We start from the raw sequence: 24050 nt of genomic DNA on the forward strand, positions 1-24050 counted from the left end.
TGAACTGAACGAGGCTTAGATATAATAAAATATATTTATTTCTTAAAAAGGTGAACACAGCAATATAGTACAATTAACAGGCAAGAAGGTAACACTTACTTAGGGTTGGGGAATGGAGAAGTATCAGCTAGCAATTCTCCAGCAATCCGGTGACATTCAAGATGAAATCAGAAGAACCAAAAACTGTAGGGTTGACACAGTTTATATACCTTTGTAACCCTATTCTTAACATTGAATACAGACTATTGGTGAACAATTATCTGTATCCAATCCCTAACGTGGAAACACAGTTTAACCCATGCCCCCCAGCTAGTTAGCCCATGCTTACTGGGAATCTTAGGATCTTATTTCTGTAGCCCCATAATTAAATCAGGGGTGAAGACCAGTCTACCAGATGAAGTATCTGGCAGGATCTTCATTGTTTGTAGGTGTAGATATAACACTTACAAACCACTCCAGTTTGATGCTTCTCCGCCCTCAGGTAAACAGTTAGAGTGGCAGAGTCTTTTGATCAGTACTTGGTTCCTAGTGTAAACAGTCAGGACAGTTAACTTTTGATCACAGGGCTTATGCTAAATCATCCGGCTGCCCTTCCTGATTTATTAGCATAGCAGATGGAATCTGCATTTTCAGAGCAGATCCAAAATGCCATATACACTTTAATATCTTCACATATTAATAAGTTCCGTTCTGGTGGTGACTCTACATATTGGCCAAATTTCAACTCTCTGCGACCTCCAGAACCAGAGATACAGAAATGCACTGTAAAACATTTTTAAAATACAGGATTATAATGAAACATGGGAACAGGGGAACATACATTTTCCTGACATGACAAGGTGTAAGCCACATTCCTGGACCGCAGTCCAGTTAACCCCTTGCCTCCCTGGTGAGGTCAGGGGGTAGCTATATGGGGTGCAACCCCTTTAGTACCGGGCCAACCCCCTCTCCCTCTACACCTCCCCTTCTTAATGGGTGACCTGTGGCCCACTGGCCCTGACCGGGAGTGGGGCACTGCTGGCACCCTTAACGAACTCAGTCTCAGAGGGATAGTCCTGACGTGAGAGTCCATCAGCATTGCTGTTTTCACTACCCTTTTTGTGCTGAATAGTAAACTCGAATTCTTGTAAGGCCAAGCTCCACCTTAGCAACTTGGCATTCTCCCCTGATGCCCTCTGCAGCCAACTCAGGGGGTTGTGGTCTGTGAGGACCGTGAAAGTCCTTCCATACACATAGGGCTGGAGTTTTTGGAGTGCCCACACAATGGCCAAGCACTCTTTCTCAATGGTGGCATAGGCCACTTCTCTGGGGAGTAGTTTTTGGCTGAGGTACACCACAGGGTGCTCTCTTCCGTCGTCCCCCACCTGGCTCAACACAGCCCCAATGCCATAGTCCGAGGCATCAGTCTGTATAAGGAAATGTTTGGTATAGTCCGGGGCAGCCAGTATGGGGGCCCCAGCAAGCGCCGTTTTCAGTGCCTGGAATGCAGTCTCACAGGCAGGAATCCAGGTGATAAGCACAGGCAGTTGCTTCTTAGTCAAATCAGTCAGGGGTTTGGCCACGGCGCTGTACTGTGGGACAAACTTCCTATAGTACCCTGCGATACCCAAAAATGCCATGACCTGTTTCTTGGTTTTTGGAACAGGCCACTGAACTATGGCTTCTACCTTGGCTGGCTCTGGTTTGAGGTGCCCTCCATCCACCCTGTGCCCTAAGTACAGGAACTCTGCCATCCCTACCATACACTTAGTGGGTTTCAAGGTAAGCCCAGCCTCCCTGATCCTATCCAGCACCGCAGCTACATGTCCTAAGTGGGTGTCCCAGGAATTACTGAAGATAGCAATGTCATCTAAGTAACCCCTTGCATAGCTCTGCATCCCTTCCAGTAACCCATTGACCAGGCGTTGGAAGGTAGCCGGGGCATTCTTAATCCCAAATGGCATCACCAAAAACTCATAGAGGCCACTTGGAGTGATGAATGCTGACTTCTCCCTAGCCTCCAGGGTCAGGGGGATTTGCCAATAGCCTTGCTCAAATCCATAGTGGTCAGATACTTTGCCCCCGCGAGTTCATCCAGTAACTCATCCATACGGGGCATGGGGTAGGCATCTGACACCGTCCCAGCGTTGAGCAGTCCACACAAAACCGGGTGGTCTTGTCCTTCTTAGGGACTAGAACTACCGGGCTTGTCAAGGACTCTGGGATGGAGTAATTACCCCTAGGGTCAGCATCTCCTCTATCTCCCTTTCCATACTGGTCTTGACCTATGCTGACACTCTATAAGCGTGCTTATGCAGTGGCTGCAGATCCCCTGTGTGCACTGGGTGTTTTGTGAGATGTGTGGTCCCTGGCATGTCACTGAAGAGGGCCCTAAACATAGCTAGCATGTCCCTGGCTTCTACCTGCTGCCTAGCACTCAACTGTGCCCCTATCTCTACCTTTTCCACAGTGTTTCCCTGCCTAGCCTCCCCTAGGAGATCAGACAGAGCATTGCTCGCCAGATCCTCCAGAAGTGGGCTACAAATGGCCATTACTGCTCCCATACTCGGTGCTCTGTATTCTTTCAGCATATTGACGTGATATATCTTATGCCTCTCAGGCTCTACCTGTACAACATAGTTGTACTCATTCACCTTTCGGATAACCGGGTACGGTCCCGACCAGGCAGCCATCAACTTGTTCTACCGAGTGGGTTTGAGAACAAGCACCTGCTGTCCTGGGATGAATTCCCTGCTACGGGCATTCCGGTCATACCATTGCTTTTGCTTGGTCTGAGCGGCCCTGAGGTGGTCCTGGGCCACCCCCATGAGCATCTCTAACCGGTCTCGGAGATCTACCACATACTGGATCACTGAAGAATCAGTAGCAGTAGCCTCCCCTTCCCATCCCTCACGGAATAGGTCCAGAGGTCTACGTACCCTGCGGCCATATAGTAGCTCGAAGGGGGAGAAGCCTGTAGATTCCTGCGGTACCTCTCGGTAGGCAAACAGCAAGTACTGTAAATGAATCTCCAAGTCTTTCCCCTCCGCCTCTATAAAGGTCCAAAGCATCTGCTTCAGGGTACTATTAAACCTCTCACATAATCCGTTTGTCTGGGGATGGTAAGGGGTAGTGCGCCGGTGCTGTACACCGCATGCATCCCAGAGACAATGTAACAGTTCACTCATGAACTGCGACCCCTGATCGGTTAGGATCTCACTAGGGAAACCTACCCTAGAAAAAATGTTCAGCAAAGCTGCTGCCACTGTCTTGGCATCTATGGTGCCAAGCGCTACCGCCTCAGGGTACCGGGTGGCAAAATCCACCACCGTGAGGATGTAGCGCTTCCCTGACCTGCTAGGAATCATAAGGGGTCCTACAAGATCCATTGCTACTTTCTGGAAGGGTTCCCCTATTATCGGTAGGGGTTTCAGGGGGTGCCTTCACACGGTCGCCCGCCTTACCCACTTGCTGGCAGGCATCACAAGAGCAGCAGAAATTGCCCACATATCGAGATGCCCCCGGCCAGTAGTAACGCTGTAATAACCGGGCTCGCGTTCTGTTGACCCCCTGATGTCCCGCTAACGGAATAGAGTGAGCTACCCGTAACAGTTGCTGTCAGTACCCCTGGGGCACTACTAGCTGTCTCTTACCGGTCAATCCCTCCTCTATCCCTTGGTTCCCTTCTTCTCTATACAGGAGTCCCGTATACCATAGGCAGTGCTCAGTGCCTTCCCCTGCCTGAGATTCGGATGCCCGAAGTCTCACGCCGGCCAGGGTAGGATCTGTCTTCACTGCCTCCCTAAACTGGGCTCCTAATTCTGGCCACCCCCCAGTCATGTCATTGTCCGGAGAATGGAGAAGGGTGAGGGGAAACAGTAAGTCAGTCTGTGGTTGCAACTGACCCTGGCTTACCTCCCCGGGCTCCTCTGCGCCCTCCGCTAACGTTGGTCCCAAAGGCTGGGGGACTGTCGCCACCGCCATTGCCACCATCTGGCTCCGGGTAACCGCCGCCACTGCAGCGGGTTTGGGCACTCGGTCATAGGTGCAGGTCATCAGACCCAGATCGTTGCCAAGAAGAACTTCAGCATCCAAACCGGGTAAAACCCCACCTCCCGCACACCCTGGCCCTCCCCCAATCTAAAAAGATTCTGGCCACTTGCAGGAAATGTGGCTCTCCGTTGACCACAGTGATCTGTACCCCAGGGCCTGAGAGTAATTCCTCTGGCTGGACCATATCAGGTCGGACCAGGGTCACTGCAGCTCCTGAATCCATCAAGCCGACTGCTTGCCGGTCACCGACTGTGACCGGGGTGAGATGTCTGCTCTGGCCGTCCGTCTGCTGCAGGTCCGCGCTGAGATGTCCTCCGCTACTGGCTGTAGGCACCGATGAAACCGGGATAGGTGTGGCATGGGACGTCTCGCTGGGAGTTGGTTCCATGACCGGTCCAGAGTCTTTGGTGGAAGCCACCCGCACGCGGGCTACCGGCTTCGCAGCTGGGGTGCGTTGCCCCTGATGGGGTCCGCCGGAACGCAGGGGTTACGGGCAATCTGGTCTGATGTGACCAGGGCGGTTGCAATTGTAGCACCGGCACTCATGCCGGAGCTCCCCCGCCTTCGGTGGACTGCTGCCCGCAGGCGGCCTCTGAGTCCATTGGGGGTATTGGCAGACTTTCTGACCGGTGCCGCCGCCACCGCCACCTTGGCTACTGCTTTGGCGGTCATCAGGGCTCGGCTGGCCACATAGTCGTCTGCAAGCCTCGCCGCCTCCTGGTAAGTTTTGGGCTTCTTGTCGTACACCCAAGCCCTCACCGCCGGTGGGCACTGCTGCATGAGCTGCTCCTGAAAGATGAGGTCCAGCAGGCATTGGTAAGTCCATGCCTCATAGCCCTCCACCCAGCGTACCCCGTACAAAGCCATGCGGGTCACGTAGGTAACATAGGACTCAGGGGCTGCCTCTCTCCCTGCCGGAATTTACCCCGGTAGGCTTCAGGGGTAAAACCGTATTGAAACAATAACAGTTCTTTCAGGTGTTCATAGTCATCAGCATACTCATCTGGAAGCGCCATCATCGTCTGCTTAGCCAAGCCGGACAGTAAGGGGTCCAAACGTTCAACCCGATGCTGGGGAAGCACTTTGTACCACCGACACTGTGTTTGAAAGTTCTTTAGAAAACTGTCGATCTTATCGGTACCTTCCACGAACTTGGTGAGACTGTGCTGATCCAGTTTGAGTTAATCTTTGTTGGGTTGGACAGGGGGGCAATAAGCGGGTCTGTTCACTGCCATAGTGATAAACTGCAGCCGCTCCTCCGGTGTCCCTCTGTCAACCCACGCAGTAATCAGTGCCAACATTTCAGGGGTGAACGTACTGGTAGCCGCAGCAACCAGTACCCCTCCTGTTGCACTGCTCCCGGGTGGTGCACTCGTTCCCTCCCCGAGATTCCACCACCCCGGCACTGGGTTCCTTCCCTGTTCTCCGGGTGGCTGTATAAGGGCAAGCTGAGCCGTATCCTGAGGCTTCATAGTCACCGATTGCGTCAACCATGTCTGCGACCTCCTGGTTCTCATAGGGCAGTCCATATTCACGGCACTTGTCCTTCAGCTGAGCTCGGGTCCTCATGTTGGATGAGCCTTCAGCCTCGCTCATGGTTCATGGTCACAGCAGTGAGGTGGTGTTACAACTTGTGTTAACTGTTGCACTACTGTGTGTTCAATATCTTTAGTCCCAGGAACTCGCAATTCCCTTCGAGTTCCCACTATATTACAGGGTCCCGCAGTACACTGTAATACAGGTTCAGTTCAATCCCGCCGCTGCCACCAGTTAATTATATGCTTGTCACGGTAACTTATGACAAGATATAACAAACACCAAATATCTGGGTTGAACTGAACGAGGCTTAGATATAATAAAATATATTTATTCCTTAAAAAGGTGAACACAGCAATATAGTACAATTAATAGGCAAGATGGTAACACTTACTTAGGGTTGGGGAATGGAGAAGTATCAGCTAGCAATTCACTAGCAATCCGGTGACATTCAAGATGAAATCAGAAGAACCAAAAATTGTAGGGTTGACACAGTTTATATACCTTTGTAACCGTATTCTTAACATTGAATACAGACTATTGGTGAACAATTATCTGTATCCAATCCCTAACGTGGAAACACAGTTTAACCCATGCCCCCCAGCTAGTTAGCCCATGCGTACTGGGACTCTGAGGGTCTTATTTCTGTAGCCCCATAATTAAATCAGGGGTGAAGACCAGTCTACCAGATGAAGTATCTGGCAGGATCTTCATTGTTTGTAGGTGTAGGTATAACACAAACCACTCTAGTTTGATGCTTCTCCGCCCTCAGATAAACAGTTAGAGTGGCAGAGTCTTTTGATCAGTACTTGGTTCCTAGTGTAAACAGTCAGGACAGTTAACTTTTGATCACAGGGCTTATGCTAAATCATCTGGCTGCCCTTCCTGATCTATTAGCATAGCAGAGGGAATCTGCATTTTCAGAGCAGATCCAAAATACCATATACACTTTAATATCTTCACATATTAATAAGTTCCGTTCTGGTGGGCCCAGTGGGTCGAAATTTACCAGTTTTTAATGCCTACAGCGACTCTACATATTGGCCAAATTTCAACTCTCTGCGACCTCCAGAACCGGAGATACAGAAATGCACTTTAAAACATTTTTAAAATACAGGATTATAATGAAACATGGGAACAGGGGAACATACATTTTCCTGACATGACAAGGTGTAAGCCACATTCCTGGACCACAGTCCAGTTAACCCCTTGCCTCCCTGGTGAGGTCAGGGGGTGGCCATATGGGGTGCAACCCCTTTAATACCGGGCCAACCCCCTCTCCCTCTACAGTTATGAACTGTCTGACTGCACGCTGCTGCCTTGAGTGAAGGTTGCAGGCTGTGTGCAGTGTAAACTGCTTGCTGTTTGTAAGGCTTTTGCTTGTCTGTCTGCAGAGACTGCTCTGTGTTAGCATAAAGTCTTTGAGTAGCAGCTCCTGTATGTGTGTGTTATCTGCTTGCTTGTCCAGTACCTGTTCCCAGAAGCTGTGTCACTGAAGCTACTGTGCTTGATTTCCCCAACACACGTCTCTGTTTTACTTTCCTGGAACCAGGGTCACGAATGATGTATGAATAATTCCAGTAAGCTTAACTCATGCCTTCCCTCTTCCAAAGCACAACAAGTCCTTTTGTCTTTCTTAGTTTTATTGAGGGAAAATCACAGGAAGAAAGGTACTTGTAGATGTAGTGTGGGTAGAGAGTGCTTCTCTGTCTGAAGTGCAGTGTATCAAAGATAAGGCAGTGTAAAAACAGAAAGGCCTTGCTGGGGCAAATAGCAGGCAGTTACTCACTCAGAGTCCAGGGTGAAAAGGAAGTGAGGAGCAAGGGTCACACTAGAAGGGAAGTGAGACTATACTAACTGTCAGCAAGGACAGGGGGTAGGAATAGTCCACTCTCAGCTAGGAGAATAGGAGATTGCAGGCAACCAACACTGACTAGGGCTGTGTAAACAACATGTAACAATAATGTTGCCTTTTCACATGCAGCTAGCTGCTGGGACAGGGAAAATAACAGGCAGCTAAACCAGGGAGACATAAATCCCATGAGCTGCAAAGGGAGACAGAGAAATGTGGAATCTAGTTCCAGGACATTCTTGAATGAGGAAACCGTGAAACATCTGTTGAATGTGATCTGTTATGGCAATAGGCTCCTTCCAAAAACTAATTAACACTCCTAGAAGACTATTCATTAAGTCTGGTCCAGTAAGGAGAACGTAATTTAAAGGAGACTCCCTGGAATTGAGCACTTGAAACAAATACTACCCATATTTGACAAGGTTTCGGGGGGGGGGGGGGTGTTGTTGCCAAATAATGGAAAGTATCAGCATTCTTTGCTTTCCTTCAGAGGAAGAGCGGGTTCTGCATGACCACTGTTGAATATCTTCTCCATGAAGACCAGGAAGTGATACTTTGTCTCTGACTTCTTTTCTACATTTCAACTTAGCGAAGCAAGTCTAGAGAGGGCCTGTTCTCTGTTGTTCGGGAGACGTCTTCTGGGTGAACAAAATGGAAGTGGAGCTACCCAACTGTTTGATTAATCTTTAAAAAGTTCTTTATTCATCATCCTAAGGAAATCTTTGTCTTCCATTGACGGTGCTTCTATTGTCGTCTCGAAAGCTGTACACCCTAGGCCAGGGGTCTGCAACTTTTCACGGAAGAGCTTTTTTTGTTTTTTATTTGACCAAAATATTTTGAGAGCCACAACACAAGCATGAATATGAAAGCAGCAGTTCAAGCAATATTCTACATGTGTGTTTTTTTTTTTAATAAATCAGTTCTGTACTGTACTGATGGAGAAGGATTTAGGAGTGCTTGTAGACATGAGGCTTAGCAATAGTGCCCAATGTCATGCAGTAGCTGCAAAGGCAAACAAGATCTTATCTTGCATCAAACGGGCAATGGATGGAAGGGAAGTAAACATAATTATGCCCCTTTACAAAGCATTAGTAAGACCACACCTTGAATATGGAGTACAATTTTGGGCACCAATCCTAAGAAAAGACATTATGGAACTAGAGAGAGTGCAGAGAAGAGCAACCAAATTAATAAAGGGGATGGACATTCTAACTTATGAGGAGAGGCTAGCTAAATTAGATTTATTTACATTAGAAAAGAGGCGTCTAAGAGGGGATATGATAATTATATACAAATATATTCAGGGACAAATCAAGGAGCTTTCAAAAGAACTATTCATCCCACGGGCAGTACAAAGGACTCGGGGCCATCCCTTAAGGTTGGAGGAAAGGAAATTTCACCAGCAACAAAGGAAAGGGTTCTTTACAGTAAGGGCAGTTAAAATGTGGAATTCATTACCCATAGAGACTGTGATGGTAGATACAATAGATTTGTTCAAAAAAAGGTTGGACATCTTTTTAGATGGGAAAGGTATACAGGGATATACCAAATAAGTATACATGGGAAGGATGTTGAGCCAGGGATTAATCCGATTGCCAATTCTTGGAGTCAGGAAGGAATTAATTTTTCCCCTTAATGGGGTTTTTTGTTTGCCTTCCTCTGGATCAACAAGTAAGTATAGATATAGGATAAAGTATCTGTTGCCTAAATTTAGCATAGGTTGAACTTGATGGACGTACGTCTTTTTTCAACCTCATCTACTATGTAACTACTACAGTATGTAACTATGTATGTAACACTTTTAGCATTTAAAAAAAAATGTTTTAAAGACATTTTTAATGTTTCTAATGTAGGAAGCATTTCTAAAGTGGCAGCCCCTTCCCCTTCCCCTTCTGATAGGCTCTTGCTCTTGAGCCCCGCCCTCTCTGTAGCAGTGAACCAATTGTATCTAGTAACTGCCCAGTCAATCATATTCCAGGTCTACATTGCCCACAATGCTGTGCAAGAACTGAATTAAATAACCCTGAGCAAGTGATCGATTACAGGAAAACGGATCGATCTGCAGCTTAGCTAATCACTTGTCAGTGTGCAGATTGTATTGATGCACATATTGAATGGGGAAAAAAAAAAATATATATATATACAGTATATCAAATTATCCACTCCCGACTCTGGGAGCTAGTGAGGTAAAAAGAAAATTGTGAAGTGCACTCTCAATCGGTGGTTGCTGAAGAATGGAGGATCCATCATAGCTGTGTTTTCAGGAGTTTCCCCCAAAATTCCATAGTAGTCCAATCCCAGGAGTAAATGTATCCCCCTCTGGATCCTAAAGGAGTATGGGGTAAATGAGGTGGGGTTTGTACTAGAAGGAGGACTGCTTCGGATTCTGGAGTGGAGGAGAACTGACCAAGAATGAGACAGAGTGTACAGAACATTGGGGCTCAGTGGGAACAGGAATTCCAAATAGGAAATCCCAGAATCACACAAACTGGTGCTCCAGTCCAAGTCCAAACGATACCTGTTGAAGGAATAACCCTCGCTTTGGTATGAAGTACTCTGTTTTTTAAAACGGCAGCTTGAACTGCAGCTTGAATACACCTACACACACACACACACACACACACAATATATACTGTACACACTAATACTGTATGCTACTGTTCACATACTGTATACCCATGACAAACGTACTTGTATCACTTTTAATCTCGATATTTATCTTCTATCTTTCTCTTTTTAGAGATCATTTCTCAACCCTTGGACAAAAAATGCTCTATAAATACAAATATGCTTAGTCCTGTGTATTTATTTACTCTCACTACACCACCCCTCTCACTCTCGTCCCTTGCACTCTCTCCCCCCACTCAATCCCCCCCTACCCCCACAATTCCTCCCTTCCCCCTCATTCAATTATGACCCACACCACCCACATAATTATCCCACACAGAATTATCCCCACCCTGTTCAGAAAATAATCTGCTTTCCCCACTCACAATCCCACAGGATCATCCCACACAAAATAATCCCTTTTCTCCACTTCCGCCCCCACAGAATTATCTCACAAAAAATGATCCCCTTTTCCTCACTCCCACCTCCCACAAAATTATCCCACATAAAATGACCCCCACATAATTATCCCACACAAAATGACCCCCCTTTCCCCACTCCCACCTCCTACAAAATTATCCCACATAAAATGACCCCCTCACATAATTATCCTTCACACCCATATTTGCAGCCCTTAGTGTTGTGGTCTGTCAACGCCCCTAGCAAATGAGGTCAGGCAGACTGCGGTCGGCACTGCACGCACTTCAGGTGCAAAGTGCCGAGAAGCAAGGGAGAGCGCCAACAAGCAGGGGAGGGTGCTGAAGGCACAATGGAGGAAGCGCCTCCCGAAATAAACCACAAGGACAGGCCTGAAGAGCCGCATGTGACTCGTGAGCCGCAGGTTGCTGACCCCTGTCCTTTGCCATCGCCACACTTCCTGATGTTAGCTCTGTACGTTTCAGTGATATGCCTTTGTTTTATTTTTGTTGCCAAGCTTTTCTTTCACATGGAAGTGCTTAGGACATGGTTTGAAGAGAAATGCACGTCCATTCTCCAATATATTTGCTTTTAGGGCATCAATGTTTTCTGGTCTGTACACTTTGTCGATGCATACTTCGCCCACTATTACCAATCCCAGGTCAATTCTTTGGGCAGATGGGATCCCTTGCGCTATTCACGGCCTTTGTGTACTCTCAAGATGTCTCTGCCGAGCACTAGTAAGATCTGGGCACCTTGTTCCAACAGTGGGATACGAGCTATTCCCCTAAGGTGTGGGTGATGACGTGCCATGTCTGGTGTGGGAATCTCGCTCCTGTTCTCTGCCATATGATTACACTCTAAACGTAGGGAGTGGTATCTTTATTCTACCATCTATGGCATACATAATCTACCCGTTTGCTCTCCTCCCTGTTATTTCTATCAGTCCTGTGTAAGATCTGAGTGTGTAGGGGGAAGCATTGTCTCGTATGTTTTATAAGTCAAAGAACTCTGACCTGAGTAATGATCGGTTGCTTTGATCATCGATAATGGCGCACATTCTTGTAGTGCTTTCCGGTTGTCCCTTGGGGTGTACTGCGACAAGTCATATTTTGGAGCAGCGTCTCCCGTCACGTCCTTCTCCACATACAGTAGAGGCAACGTTTATTCTAACATTTGCTGTAAACTAGCCGGGTTACATTCTGGGTATGTGCTGGGTATGTGCTGGGTATGTTCTGGGCTAGTTTGAGGCACGTTTAAGGCATTTCTGCATTGACTAACGACCCATAGGATTAAAACAGCAGGGATCCCTGGCAGTCCAATTCAGTTTGAATGGGACTGCCAGGGACCCCCGCTGTTAATCTGATAGGCCATTAATCAATGCAGAAATGCTGGGGCTAGTTTAAGGAAAGTTTAAGGCATGTATTCAGAATGTACCTGGGTGTTTCCTGGGTCTTTTGGGGAATTGCCACTGGTTTTTGTTAGAATAAGAGTTGCCTCTACTGTACCTCGGTGCACTTGGATGTGACTGATGGTGGTGAGTTTTTCTCTTCTCCCTCCAACCCACCATGCTTTATCATGGGGGTAGGAGCCTTGAGTTGCTTAGATTTAAATGTCTCTGGTTGTAAAGCTGCTGCATGCTTGTCACTATTACACTGTGCATTTGATATCATCTTTACAGTGTCTGAAGAGGTGATTTGTAGAAGCGCATTATTTGAAGCAAACACCAAATTATTTGAGTAGGCTCCTGTTTTCCTCTATGGGGTTAATTCTAAAACTAATGCACTTGTTAAGTGGGTGTGGTTTCTTGTGTATGAGACATTCCCTGTTTGGGTCCCATGTTTTCTTGCTTGTAGCGATGGGATGGTTAGGACGTGTATATGTTGTAGGAGACATGTCTGTCCTGTAGACCGAGATATGTGTTCTAGTGTTACCGTATCTTGTAACTGGTCTTTCATACTTCAAGTAGTTTGCACTAGATGCAGTTGATGTAACTATGATAATTTTTCGTTATTGCTGATTCACAAATGAAATCTGAAAAGAAAAGGAGGAAAGGTGACTTGCTTCTCCGTTTTGTATTTTGACTCTTGTGAGATCCATCTTTCTTGAAGGTTATGTGGTAGTTTCTCCAAGATGGGTTTTACTCCAAGAGCAGTGTCTAGAAAGTTGAGACCTGCTAGAAATGGATCAGTTTTTGCAGACTGATTCCTACAGCAGATTTCCAAGCTCTCGCAACCTTAGATGGTCTTTGCCTGAGATTTTGGAAAAGTTTTTAATCCTCTTGAAGAGCGCATCTTCAATTATCTCTGTGCTGCCATAGCACTCCTATAGTCTTTGCCATACTGAGTTAAGATCTTCTAGAGGGCTATTCACGTGTACTAACCTGAGTCTCTTCACTTACTATGTAGACTCTTTCCCTAACCACTTCGTTAGCAGGTCAAGTTCTTTACTTGCAGTGATATCCAGGCTTCTCATTACATTCTTAAATGTAGACTTCCACACCCTGTTGTTCTCTTGATGGTGATAAAACTTGGTAAGTCCCGTGTTGACTAATTCATTCCGGACCAAGTTCTTGGCTAAGTCTATCAAGGCTGATCATTCAGTCTGTGAGTTTTGAGGAAGATGTGGGCTTTTGTATTTGGGTATGTTCTTCTGTCCGCCATGTAGGTTTATATCGTTGAACCGTAAAGGTAGAGTGGGGTTATTCGTAAGTCTTTGGTGTGTGTAGGGTATGTGTTTTGTGCAATGGTTCTTGCTGAGGGGAACCTTGCAGTCATCTCTTCCTTGTGGTGGATGTGCGGTGGCTGTGTGTAAGTATGAAGAAGTGTGTTTCTCTGTGCGAGCGTACCTGGATTGCGAGTCTGTTGTAGTACAGTACATCCATATGCGTGCGCGCATGTGGATCAATGTGGTAGCTGTAGCCATCCCAGGTAGCGTATGCCTTTAGAGGAAAAGCATCTAATTCACGTTGACTCTCCATAGTGTCGACATCTAATAATCTCCTTGTCTGTTAGAGATGGTGGACTGGTGTACATACAGGCATGATTTATTACATAGTCTCTGGTGAGCTGGGCTGGATCTCCTGTATCTACTTGCTTGCTCCTGTACTCCCCGCCATCTTAACTTGTGGCTGCTTCAAAGATCCTGGCTTCAGCTGCGACAGCTTCCTTGTTTTCACGTAATGTCTCTAATTTGGCTTCTATACTGGCTCTCTCCAATTTCATGGCTACCTCTTTTTGACTGTTGTCAGCCCTTGCATGTGTAGTCTCTGCGGTAGCACCTGCGTTTATGCTAGATATGTCAGATCGCACAGAGTTCGATGATATTGTTTAATGTCTGGATGCGCTGGAATGCTGAGATGCAGTCTCCAGCAAGAGGTCCTTTCTCTGGCTTTCAGCCTCCGTGATGAGTCTGCACAAAGCCGTCACATTCCAGATCAACTGCTTTCTGTATGTCACGTTCTTGCAGGCTTTCTTCTGTATTGGTTTTTGTCAAGTAGATGAGATATGCCTCTGACAGCAGTTGGTAACATCTATGGCTTGACCACAGTTGAGCTATAGTCTGCTTAAGCTGCTTTTCATGATCGCTAATATTTTAACAGTACACATTTCAAGTCCAGTATTCTCCCAGGCCTGCTCTAACTTGTCACGGTGTGTGTCAATGTTAGATTCATATTTTTCATGGGCCTGCTGTGTAAGTGTGACTGTCTGTTTAGACCTTACGGCCTCTTGTATCTGTTGCGGTAATGCAGAGCAGGGGTGCGCAAACAGGGGGGCATGAGATTTTCTGGGGGAGGTGATTACAGAGGCCCCACATTCTTCTCGAAGGCCTCTATTACTTCCCTTACCTTGGCTCCGGCTGCTTCTGACGACGCGTCGCAATGGCAACGCGACATCAAATGACGCCGCGGGGTCACGTGACATCACGTTACCATGGCAACGTAACGTCAGAACGACGGAGGTAAGGCAAGGAGGGGGGTGCGAGCAGGGGGAGGAAAGCCGGCAGGGGGGCGCAAGGGAAAAAGCTTGCGTTCCCCTTGTGTTGAGGACTCAGCATCTGCATTGTCAATCTAATGAGTGTTGTCTAGTGAGGGTCTGAGTCCTGCCATGCTGCAGGTGTCTGTAGGTCTTTGCCAATGTCTATTACCTGTGTCAGTGGATGACTGCCTCAGCTAGTGCCAGTCGTTGTCATGCAGCGGTCAGCATAGTGATAGCTGTACTTACAGGTGTCCGTTTCTCTGACCCGTGTCCTGGTGGATATCCGTAGCGTGGCCCTTAGTAGCCCTAGCTGTGGTGATGTAGCGCAGGGATGGATCTGAGGGGTTTCTATCTCACTTGTGCAGCTGTGCTGAGGTGCAGTGTGCATGCTGACTGTAGCCGTCTGTGCCCAGCTAGCCTCTAGAAGAGCTGTTTCTTACTGTTCTGTCCCAGGCTTACTATGGATTAATAAGTTAAGGACAGGCAGTTAACTCAATTCCTACTTTTATGCAAAATGGAGTCTTCTGAATTTCCGAGATATTTATTGCATGCGCACTTATCAGAACGCCCTCCAACTGTCTCTGTACGTTCTTCCTATCAACAAATTAGATTGTAAGCTCTTCGTAGCAGGGACTCCTTTTCCTAAATGTTACTTTTATGTCTGAAGCACTTCTTCCCATTATGTGTTATTTGTATTATTTGTTATTTATATGACTGTCATGTGTATTACTGCTGTGAAGCGCTATGTACATTAATGGCGCTATATAAATAAAGACATACATACATACATGAGAACACAAACAGAAATAAAAGGGGAAAGCGTTTTGGGAATGCATAAAAATAAGGAACAGGTAAGAAACAAAGCTTTCTCACAGGGAGAGCAGTGGGGAGAAGCTATGCAGAGGGTAGCAAGCTCTGAAAGGAAGGAACTTTGCACAGTCCTAGAGGGAAACAGCTTGGACTGCACCATGTGACAGGGAGAAAGGAATGTGCAATGGCCTCAGGGGTGGGGAAAGGGAGGTTGCCAAGGCAACAGGAATAAACAGCAAGAAACTGAATTGGAGACAGAACACCCGTATTTACAAACCAGTCTTCTGTCATTCTTTGCCTTGAATGTGCTGTAAAATGTGCTGCCATAAAACACTTCCAGCGCCAGAAGTGTTTTATGGCAGAAGACTGCTTCGTAAATACAGCCCAAAGTTCCATGGAGTGGACACTGGGATTAAAGCAGTGTCGGACTTGCTCATAACTAAGCTAGAGTTTAGGGTCTCACAATATGAGGACCCTCAAAAACAGAAAAAAATGACTGCTTTTCAAGTTTTAAAATCAGATGATAAATAAAGACGATATGGGGACAAAGAAAATTCTCTATAAATATGGACATTTTCATTCAAATATGACCCGAAGCATCATGTGCATCGGAAGTGGCAAATGTCGTAGCTTATTATTAATATTTGTATATAACAATGCTAATATAATGCTTTCATTTCAAGTTCATGTTTATATTTCCAATGGTCCCTTCATTCAGAATAATCTATTTTTAATTTTTGGGGTCTCTTAAACTTGACATAGTTTAGGGCAGTGACTCCCAACCTTTATTGTTTGGAGAAACCCTTTAAGTATTTAGAAAAAATCTCGTGGAATCCCTATCTGGCTGACACATATTAGGTTCGACAGGAGTAAATAATAAAAATTTCACCCAGCACGGGCCATCTCTATTTCCAACCCTCTATCCACGTATTTCTCTCACCTCCGTCTCACCCCCCCCCTCCCGCCTCGCATGTATTTATCCCCTGCGTCTCACTCTTACCGCTATTCCTCACTCACTCCCTCCCTCCCTCCCTCCCCCCCCTCTCTCCTCTCACTCGTCCCAACCTTCCGTCAATTACCCCACTCACGCCACCCCCCCTACAAAATACATACCAAAAACCCCACCCCCCTAAATACATATAACCCCACCCCGCTATATGTAATAAAAATACCCCGCCCCCGCCAATACATATTAAACTTGTAAAGTGAGAAGGGACGAACTCCTTCAAGGAAAACAGATTCAGGACGCACGGGTAAAATCATCATCATATCTCACCCAGCACCCCTCATCATCATCATCATATCTCCTCCAGCACCCCTCATCATCATCATCATCCCCATATATCTCCCCCAGCACTCCTCCTCATCATCCTCATATCTCCCCCAACACCCCTCATCATCATCCTCCTCTCCCCCAGCACTTCTCATCATCATCCTCCTCCTCATATCTCCCCCAACACCTCTCATCCTCTTACTTCCCCCAGCACCCCTAATCATCATCCTCATATACCCACCCACTGCATCTCACATCTCCCCCCCCCCTGCATCTCACATCACTCACCCCCTGCATCTCACATCGCCCTCCGCCACCCTGGATCTCACATCATCTCTCCCCACCCCCCATATGCCTACCTCTGGCGGGAGGAGAGGCTGGTATCCTCCGGTTCTCGGCGGAGAAGGTGATAGCAGACAGCAGAATGGCAGAGCAGGCAGGACTGCACACACCCGCTCTAGCTAGCAGCAGGCACCGGAAGTGCCATGTCACACTGCTAGAGCACGCACCTAGCCTGCAGTACTGAGAGCAAGCAGGCTCAAGGGGGGGGTCCGTGGTCCATCGGTGGAAACCCTGAGACTGCTTCCACGGAACCCTGATTGGGAATCACTGGCTTAGGGCCTCAGAAGGTCAAAGTCCATCCCTGAATTCAAGCCATGGTTACCATTTTCAAAATAAGTATGTTACCCTTGTTCTGCACCTTCCAATATGATGTTCAAAGGGTTCTACACCATTGTCTAATAGGATTGTCTACTGCAGTGCAACTACCTTTTCAATTACACTTCAATCACTTGGTATATTTCAGGATTTAAATAGTACTTTTGAAACATAAGAATAAGAAGGACATAGAAGGGATAGCTTGGATAGAAGGAAAAACATGGTGTTTGCTTATACAAAAGTAAATAATAAAAAAAATAGTCCACACAGGGTTCGAAATTCTTGGGTTTTTTTTTGTTTTTTTCCCCTTGGGTGGCTTTGTTCACTCATTTAGCTGCCAATTCACACTTGGTCAACATTTGAGAATTTCCTTCAGGGGCACTTGGAATTAAAATGTGGGAGATTTCTAAACCTCATTTTAACTTGGGATGAAGGAATTGTTTTCAGCGAGAGCAGAAAAATCAAGGAGTGTCCCTCATACAGTAAATTGAGAGAATTGGTCAATATGTTTATGGTATAGTCGGTGATCGAAATATAGCATTGTTCTTAAAGGCAGGAAAATACTTGTGAAGAAGATGGCAAAACTGTTCTGGCTCCTTTTCATAAAGATTATGGTATAGCTGTGCAAAATGGTGATATGCTGTCAAAATAATTAAATAATTAGAAAAATGTGCAGGAATAAATTTCCAATCAGATTTTCAGTAAAAAAAAAAAAAGTTTAAAATAATACAGCAATGCCTTTTTATACCTCATACATTGCTTTGATTGGGTTGTGGGCCATGTATATAGAGCGGTGTTATTTCATAAGGCATCTTCCATGCTGGAAGACAGCCCATTCACTTAAATGGACGTAATATATTAAGAAGTCTGCTGCCATAAGGCACCTTCTGGCTCTGTAATAGGCCTTACAGCCCTATGATTTAAGATATTTTCCAGCGCTGGAAGGTGCCTTATGGCATAAAACTTCTGACTAAATATATCCCAGGATTGTTTCCAGTAGCGGAAGGCATTTTGTGGAATAGCACAACAATTGTGTAGAGTAAACACAGCTCTAACCATAAGTGAAAAGCGCTGATGTTGGGGAGTGAGCCACCATATACATTCTGTGCCACTGAGTAACTCCAAACCATTTAGGCAATTGGACCACTGGTGACTGATATTATTTATGTAAGAGAAATATTTTTAAATAATCCGATCTGGGCTATAGCACTGATTCAGTGACAGATCAGGCCATACTCAAAGGTGTCTTATGGAGCAGCACTGCTGGATAAACATGGCCCTGTCTTTTCCATTGCTTCAAAGAGTTAACGAGCTTGGACTGGGAAAGCCCACCCGGCATTGACTGGCATCCCTTATCCTGTCATTTATCTTGCTGTAGCGCACATTGAGTGGTGTATTCAGCTGCTGATTTAATCTTTTTATGCATGGCATCTGGTCCCTGGTTGTCAGATCCCCTGCGCTCACTCACGCATCAGCATAAAAATCTCTGGATGTTCTGTAAATTATTGTGCTTTTCCATTAACTACTCTGGTGCCTGTAAAGCAATGAATTGTATTACATGTATTTCTATATGTATTAGATTGTAAATTGTTCATGGCAAACACTGGGTGCCAATTTTTCACTCTTTGTGACACATTTGATCAACATACTGTATCATTTTTATTTACCACCCAGATATCTTGGATATAAGATTCTCACATATTTTTGGATCATTGATGTGTTTGTGTAATTGTCTGTACATACAGTATACAGCTTTCAATATTCAAATAAATAAAAGTACCACTTGTGGATACATTTGCATGTCTCAGACAGGTCTGCAACTCTATCCCCCATTATTGTTTAGCAAACAATGCTTCTACTGCAGCCAGGGTTTCTGGGTAATGATATGCATTTTTATTTACTGTATGGTGGAGCGTTTGTCACTTTTTATTTTACCCATAATAACTTTTTTTAATGTCTGGTAATAGCCAAATATACACTTAGTGCTGCAAACATACATATCAATGCACATGGAACAGCATAAGCCAAGCTTGAAAGCATAAGCCAAGCTTGAAATCTTAAGCGATTTGCTCAGGGAAGCTGCTTTTGGAGTCCCAAACTAAGTGCTGCTTATTTGGTTTTCCTGGCGTCATTCAAACCAGAGAAGACGCACATGAATAGCTGCTATTATTTCTCCCTATGTCCCTCCAAGCCCGGAGCAGCGCCAGTCTGATTTTACACAGGGCAGCTGGTCGCAACGCTAGGCACAAAGGATGCTGGTCAGGAATACTGGCCTCTGGAGAATTAACCTGCAAGGCAAATTTAGGGAGGATACAATGTAAAATCAAATAATTTGCAGTGCTACAGTAGATTGAAATACAAGCTCTTTAGGAGCACAAGGTGGTACATAGTACTGATACATTGATTCTCCTGCCTTGGAAACTAGAAACATTTACCGCTGCAGAATAGTGCAGGTGCAGTCTATGTCTCAGGAGCTAGAACTTGCAGATCTAAGGCCCAGAGGGATCTAGGACAATATTTACTGAGCCGCCTTTTGCCAGAGGTTTCTGGTGTTGGGAGACCCCTTATAGTCAATAGGTGGGGTGTCTTCCAGTGTCAGAAAGTTCCTTATGGCAGGATACACAGCTATCTCTATGTCACAAACCAATGTTCAGCCATTTCAACAAGGCAGGACCTTTACCAGTAATAATAATTACATTACTATTGTGGAGCTCTCACAAAATACTCAATGCCGTTTATAGAAACAAAGCAGGCACATCTATCTTACGATCTATGTTTTGGTACCTTAGACACAAGGAAATTGTGCGTGCCCTCTGGAATATTATTCACCAGGAGATAAACAGATTACTTTCTAGCGCTATGAGACTTTTTTCTTTTGCTATTAAATCTGAATAAAAATACCTGGGGAATGCAGCGGTGTGTGTTTGGGGAAATGCTGCCATATATTGTTACTATGACTTTATGTAGCATTAACTATGCACTCTGTGCTACTCCAGTGATATTATTTTGCCCTGACCTATAAGAAAGCACCGTTCAGAACATTTGATGTAACCTCATGCAGCAAAGCAAGCTGGGAGTTTATTACGGGGACAAAAGCAACAACATGTGGGTTTGTCTGAATATAGGCTTTGTCTTTAGCCTCATAAAAGGTGGAACAAAACAGAGCTTATCTTCAGCATATAAACGGTTAACAAAACCATGCCCTTGATAAGGGTTTTCCCCCTTTGTCCCCCTTTTTCCCCCTTTTTCCCGCAAAGTGGCTCAGTGAGTAATGCCACTGAATGGCACTGAGTTTGAAGCAGGGGAACCTGGTTCAAATCCCGGTGTCGGCTCCTTGTGACCTTGTGCAAGTCACTTTATCTCCCTGTGTCTCAGGCACCAAAAACATAGATTGTAAGCACCACGGGGCAGGGACTGTGTCTGCAAAATGTCTCTGTAAAGCGCTATGCAAAACTAGCAGCGCTATACAAGAACATCCTATTATTATTATTATAAGCCCAGGAAATGCAAGAGGTCCAATATTAACAGACCTTTGGTGCAGTCTTCCCTCCCTCCGGAGGTTCCGCACAGGAACCCAGAGCACTGAGAGCTACAGATTTTTTTAACGACCCTAATGAGCCAGGTGAGCAGGCTAATCATGTCAGGTTGTTCTCAGACTGAGATTTAACCTGCTCAGTTCTGTGCTCATGCTTTAAACATAGGTCTCCCATGCATAACAATCAGATAGGGGATCCACCTATCGGCCTGATGGGAAGTCACTTAGCTGTTGCGGCCGCCTTCTGAACCAGTGACAAATGACGCCGCGGACGTCACACAGCATCTCGTTGCCATGGCAACGCAACATCACTGTGTCAAATGGCGTCGTGTTACCATGGCAACACGATTCTGTGCGATGTGTCGTCGACGCTGCGGTTCAGAAGGAGATGGAGAGGGTGGCAGGTAAGGAGGCGGCTGCAACAGCTAAGTGCTATGGGGCAGATTTTCAAATCCGTCGCTGTTGCCAGCCAATGAGCAGTGTCAAGTCGCTCCCCAGCGATTCATCCAAAGCATTGTCTCTAAAATCCATAGCCTTGTATACACATATTTACTAATCGCCAAAAGCCAAAGGAAATAAGGTGCCTTCCAGTGCCAGAATGTGTCTTATGGAATGGCACCATTTCGTAAATATGACCCGAAGTATCTATCTCAATGTCTTGTACAGCGCATACACAGAGCGAACCCTGCTCCTATGCGCTCCTCTACCTTCTTTATTTCTTGCTGGTCATGTTGGGATCCAGTGCTTCATTTCTGTATCGCTCATCTTTTCTCTTGTTATCCTTTGCAGAGATTGATACCGTGAAACTGGCCCGTGCTGTCTTCAACAAGCTGCACGAGATCTGCTGTAGCTGGGTGAAAGACTTCCCCCTGCGCCGCAAACCCCACCTGTATTATGAGACCTCCATCCATGCCATCAAGAACATGCGCCGCAAGATGGAGGACAAGCACGTCTGTATCCCGGACTTCAACATCCTCTTTAACCTGGAGGTAACGCCACACTGTTCCAAATGACACTGCAGTTCTGGCAGTTGTGTCAGTGTTGATGTCATTGTCAAATAGAGTGGTAAAATAATTCAGTGCAGTAATAGTTTTGTAGCTGGAATGTAGTTACAGATACAGGCACATGCTAAAAGGTCACATATATTGAGGTGACCTAGTAAAATTAGCATTTTTCGTTTGTTTTTGCGTAAGAATTTTTTTCTATTTTGTGGTTATGTTTTTGCTTAAGGGCACATAGCCCATAAACCACCAGCTACAGTGAGAACAGCTTTAATTAAAAAACAAAGGACTTTACATGTGTAACCCTCCCTGCTGCTAGAGAGTTTATATCGGATAGATTACAGGCATACCCCGGTTTAAGGACACTCACTTTAAGGACACTCGCGAGTAAGGACATATCGCCCAATAGGCAAATGGCAGCTCACGCATGCACCTCTCAACACGTCTTGAACAGCAATACCGGCTCCCTACCTGTACCGAAGCTGTGCACAAGCGGGGAGACTATAGAGCCTGCTACAAATGCGTTATTTACATCAGTTATGCACGTATATATATGACGCTTGCAGTACAGTACATGCATCAATAAGTGGAAAAAAGGGAATGCTTCACTTTAAGTACATTTTCGCTTTACATACATGCTCCAGTCCCATTGCGTACGTTAATGCGGGGTATGCCTATAGATGTGGCTGCCTCAGTGTATTACCTTATCTGGGTGCTGGGTCTGTGCAGCTGGGTGGTGATGGAGAAAAGTTGTGCGCCTGGAACTTTGTATTTAGGAACAAGAGTTGTATTTATTCGCAGGTTTTTGGAAACACAACTTCTCCAAGTGCATTGCTGCAGTCCTGGAGAGGCACAGTCTTATATCAATTTAAATAGTTGCTTAAACATATCAGATAACTTATTCCATATTTTGCTCACTTTCTCTATATCTTCTGGGTCTCTGCTTGGGCGGCCCCTTTATATCTTTGTTCAGGGAGACCTTGGATTCTGTAACTTCCTCTGGCCATCCTCTTTGGGTAGCCCTTCAGTGCTAGGATAGCAGAGAGTGTCCCTCTCTGTTGGGCCATAGCTTACACTTCTCTGGGATGCTCACAGGAGAAGGGTGTCATTTTATACTCCCCTGGGATGCTCACAGCGGGAGGCGTTCCTAAGATAAGAGTTGCTACTCATCTAATAGTCCCACAGTTACCATTTGGGGTATCCATTAGGGGGCACAAGCCTCCATGCTGGGAGCCTGTACTTATTGCTCTCATCTTCTCTTGGGAGCCTGAATACAAGGACACTTCCCTATCTGAGAAGAAAAGGGGGGGCGGGGGGATCATGCACGCGCAATATAAACTTCTTTGTGTTTTGTCACTGAAATTGTAATAATACTCTCAAAAGTCTTTCATTCTATCAAAAGCATAAAAATCAAAATACTATTTCACTGACAAAACACAAAGAAGTTTGACTTGCAACGCGCGTGCTCGGCACCCACCCCGTTTTTTGTTTTTAACACGGCAGCTTGGACTGCTGCTTTAATCAACGATTTGGAGTAAAGCCTTTGCAGTTATTGTATGTGCACAATGTAGACAAGGGAAAACCCCTAATTGGGTGCTCTATGTCTTCAGTGTTGCCTTTATGTAAGCATAACAGTAATGATACACAAACAGGGTTACATCCTTTTGAGCTATAAAGTATCACATAAGATCCCAGCGTGGAGCGAATAATAAGTGCAATAGTCCATGCAGTGAAGGGAGAAGCCATCTAACCTGTTACCGGTAAGTATGTCGCTCCACCCGGCGGTCCCCCCCTGGGCGGGCTTTTCAAACCTCCCGTTGTCTCACTGAAGGTGAGCATATGTAGTCACGGTTCATAATTCAACTCCGATCCGCCTCTCCGGCTGGGGATTAGGGTTGGTCCTGTTCCGCTGCGTGCCTCTCGTTCCAAGGTAAGGTAAAGTAGAAAAAAATGGTGGGATGGGCAATGCAAATTACAATAGGCTGGAGGCAAAGTGCTATAGAAAACTTTATTGCGGCATACAAGCCAGGTTAAAAAACATGAGGAGAATCCTCTAACACACTCCACATACGAAGGTTATTTGTCAAAAGTTTAACAATTGACTGTCTCCTATAGCTACTTGGGCACAATAGTTTAGTGACTAGTTATACACAGATGGAAAACAAAAGAAACCATGATTATTAAAAAACCGTTATATATTTAGACTTAAGGTAAATCAGAATATCTAATGAAAAACATTCACATAAACACATTCAGTGACTTTAAAGATTTATACTCTTGGGTTGAAAACCAACATTTTAAAAATAAATTTTAAACACTTGTGACTGCAAAGAGTGAAGTCCCCAACATCCAA

General features: G+C 45.6%; 1 protein-coding gene across 1 annotated transcript in view; it reads left to right on the forward strand.

Annotated features, from left to right (window-relative positions):
* Positions 1 to 24050, forward strand: part of PPM1E (protein phosphatase, Mg2+/Mn2+ dependent 1E) — a 388527-nt gene that overhangs the window by 278955 nt on the left and 85522 nt on the right. The window contains exon 3 of the mRNA XM_075589782.1: positions 21486 to 21685. Within this exon, the coding sequence (XP_075445897.1) occupies positions 21486 to 21685 (200 nt within the window). The remainder of the gene's footprint in view (positions 1 to 21485; positions 21686 to 24050) is intronic.

This window comes from Ascaphus truei, chromosome 3, assembly GCF_040206685.1.
Source record: "Ascaphus truei isolate aAscTru1 chromosome 3, aAscTru1.hap1, whole genome shotgun sequence".
Taxonomy (NCBI): Eukaryota; Metazoa; Chordata; class Amphibia; order Anura; family Ascaphidae; genus Ascaphus; species Ascaphus truei.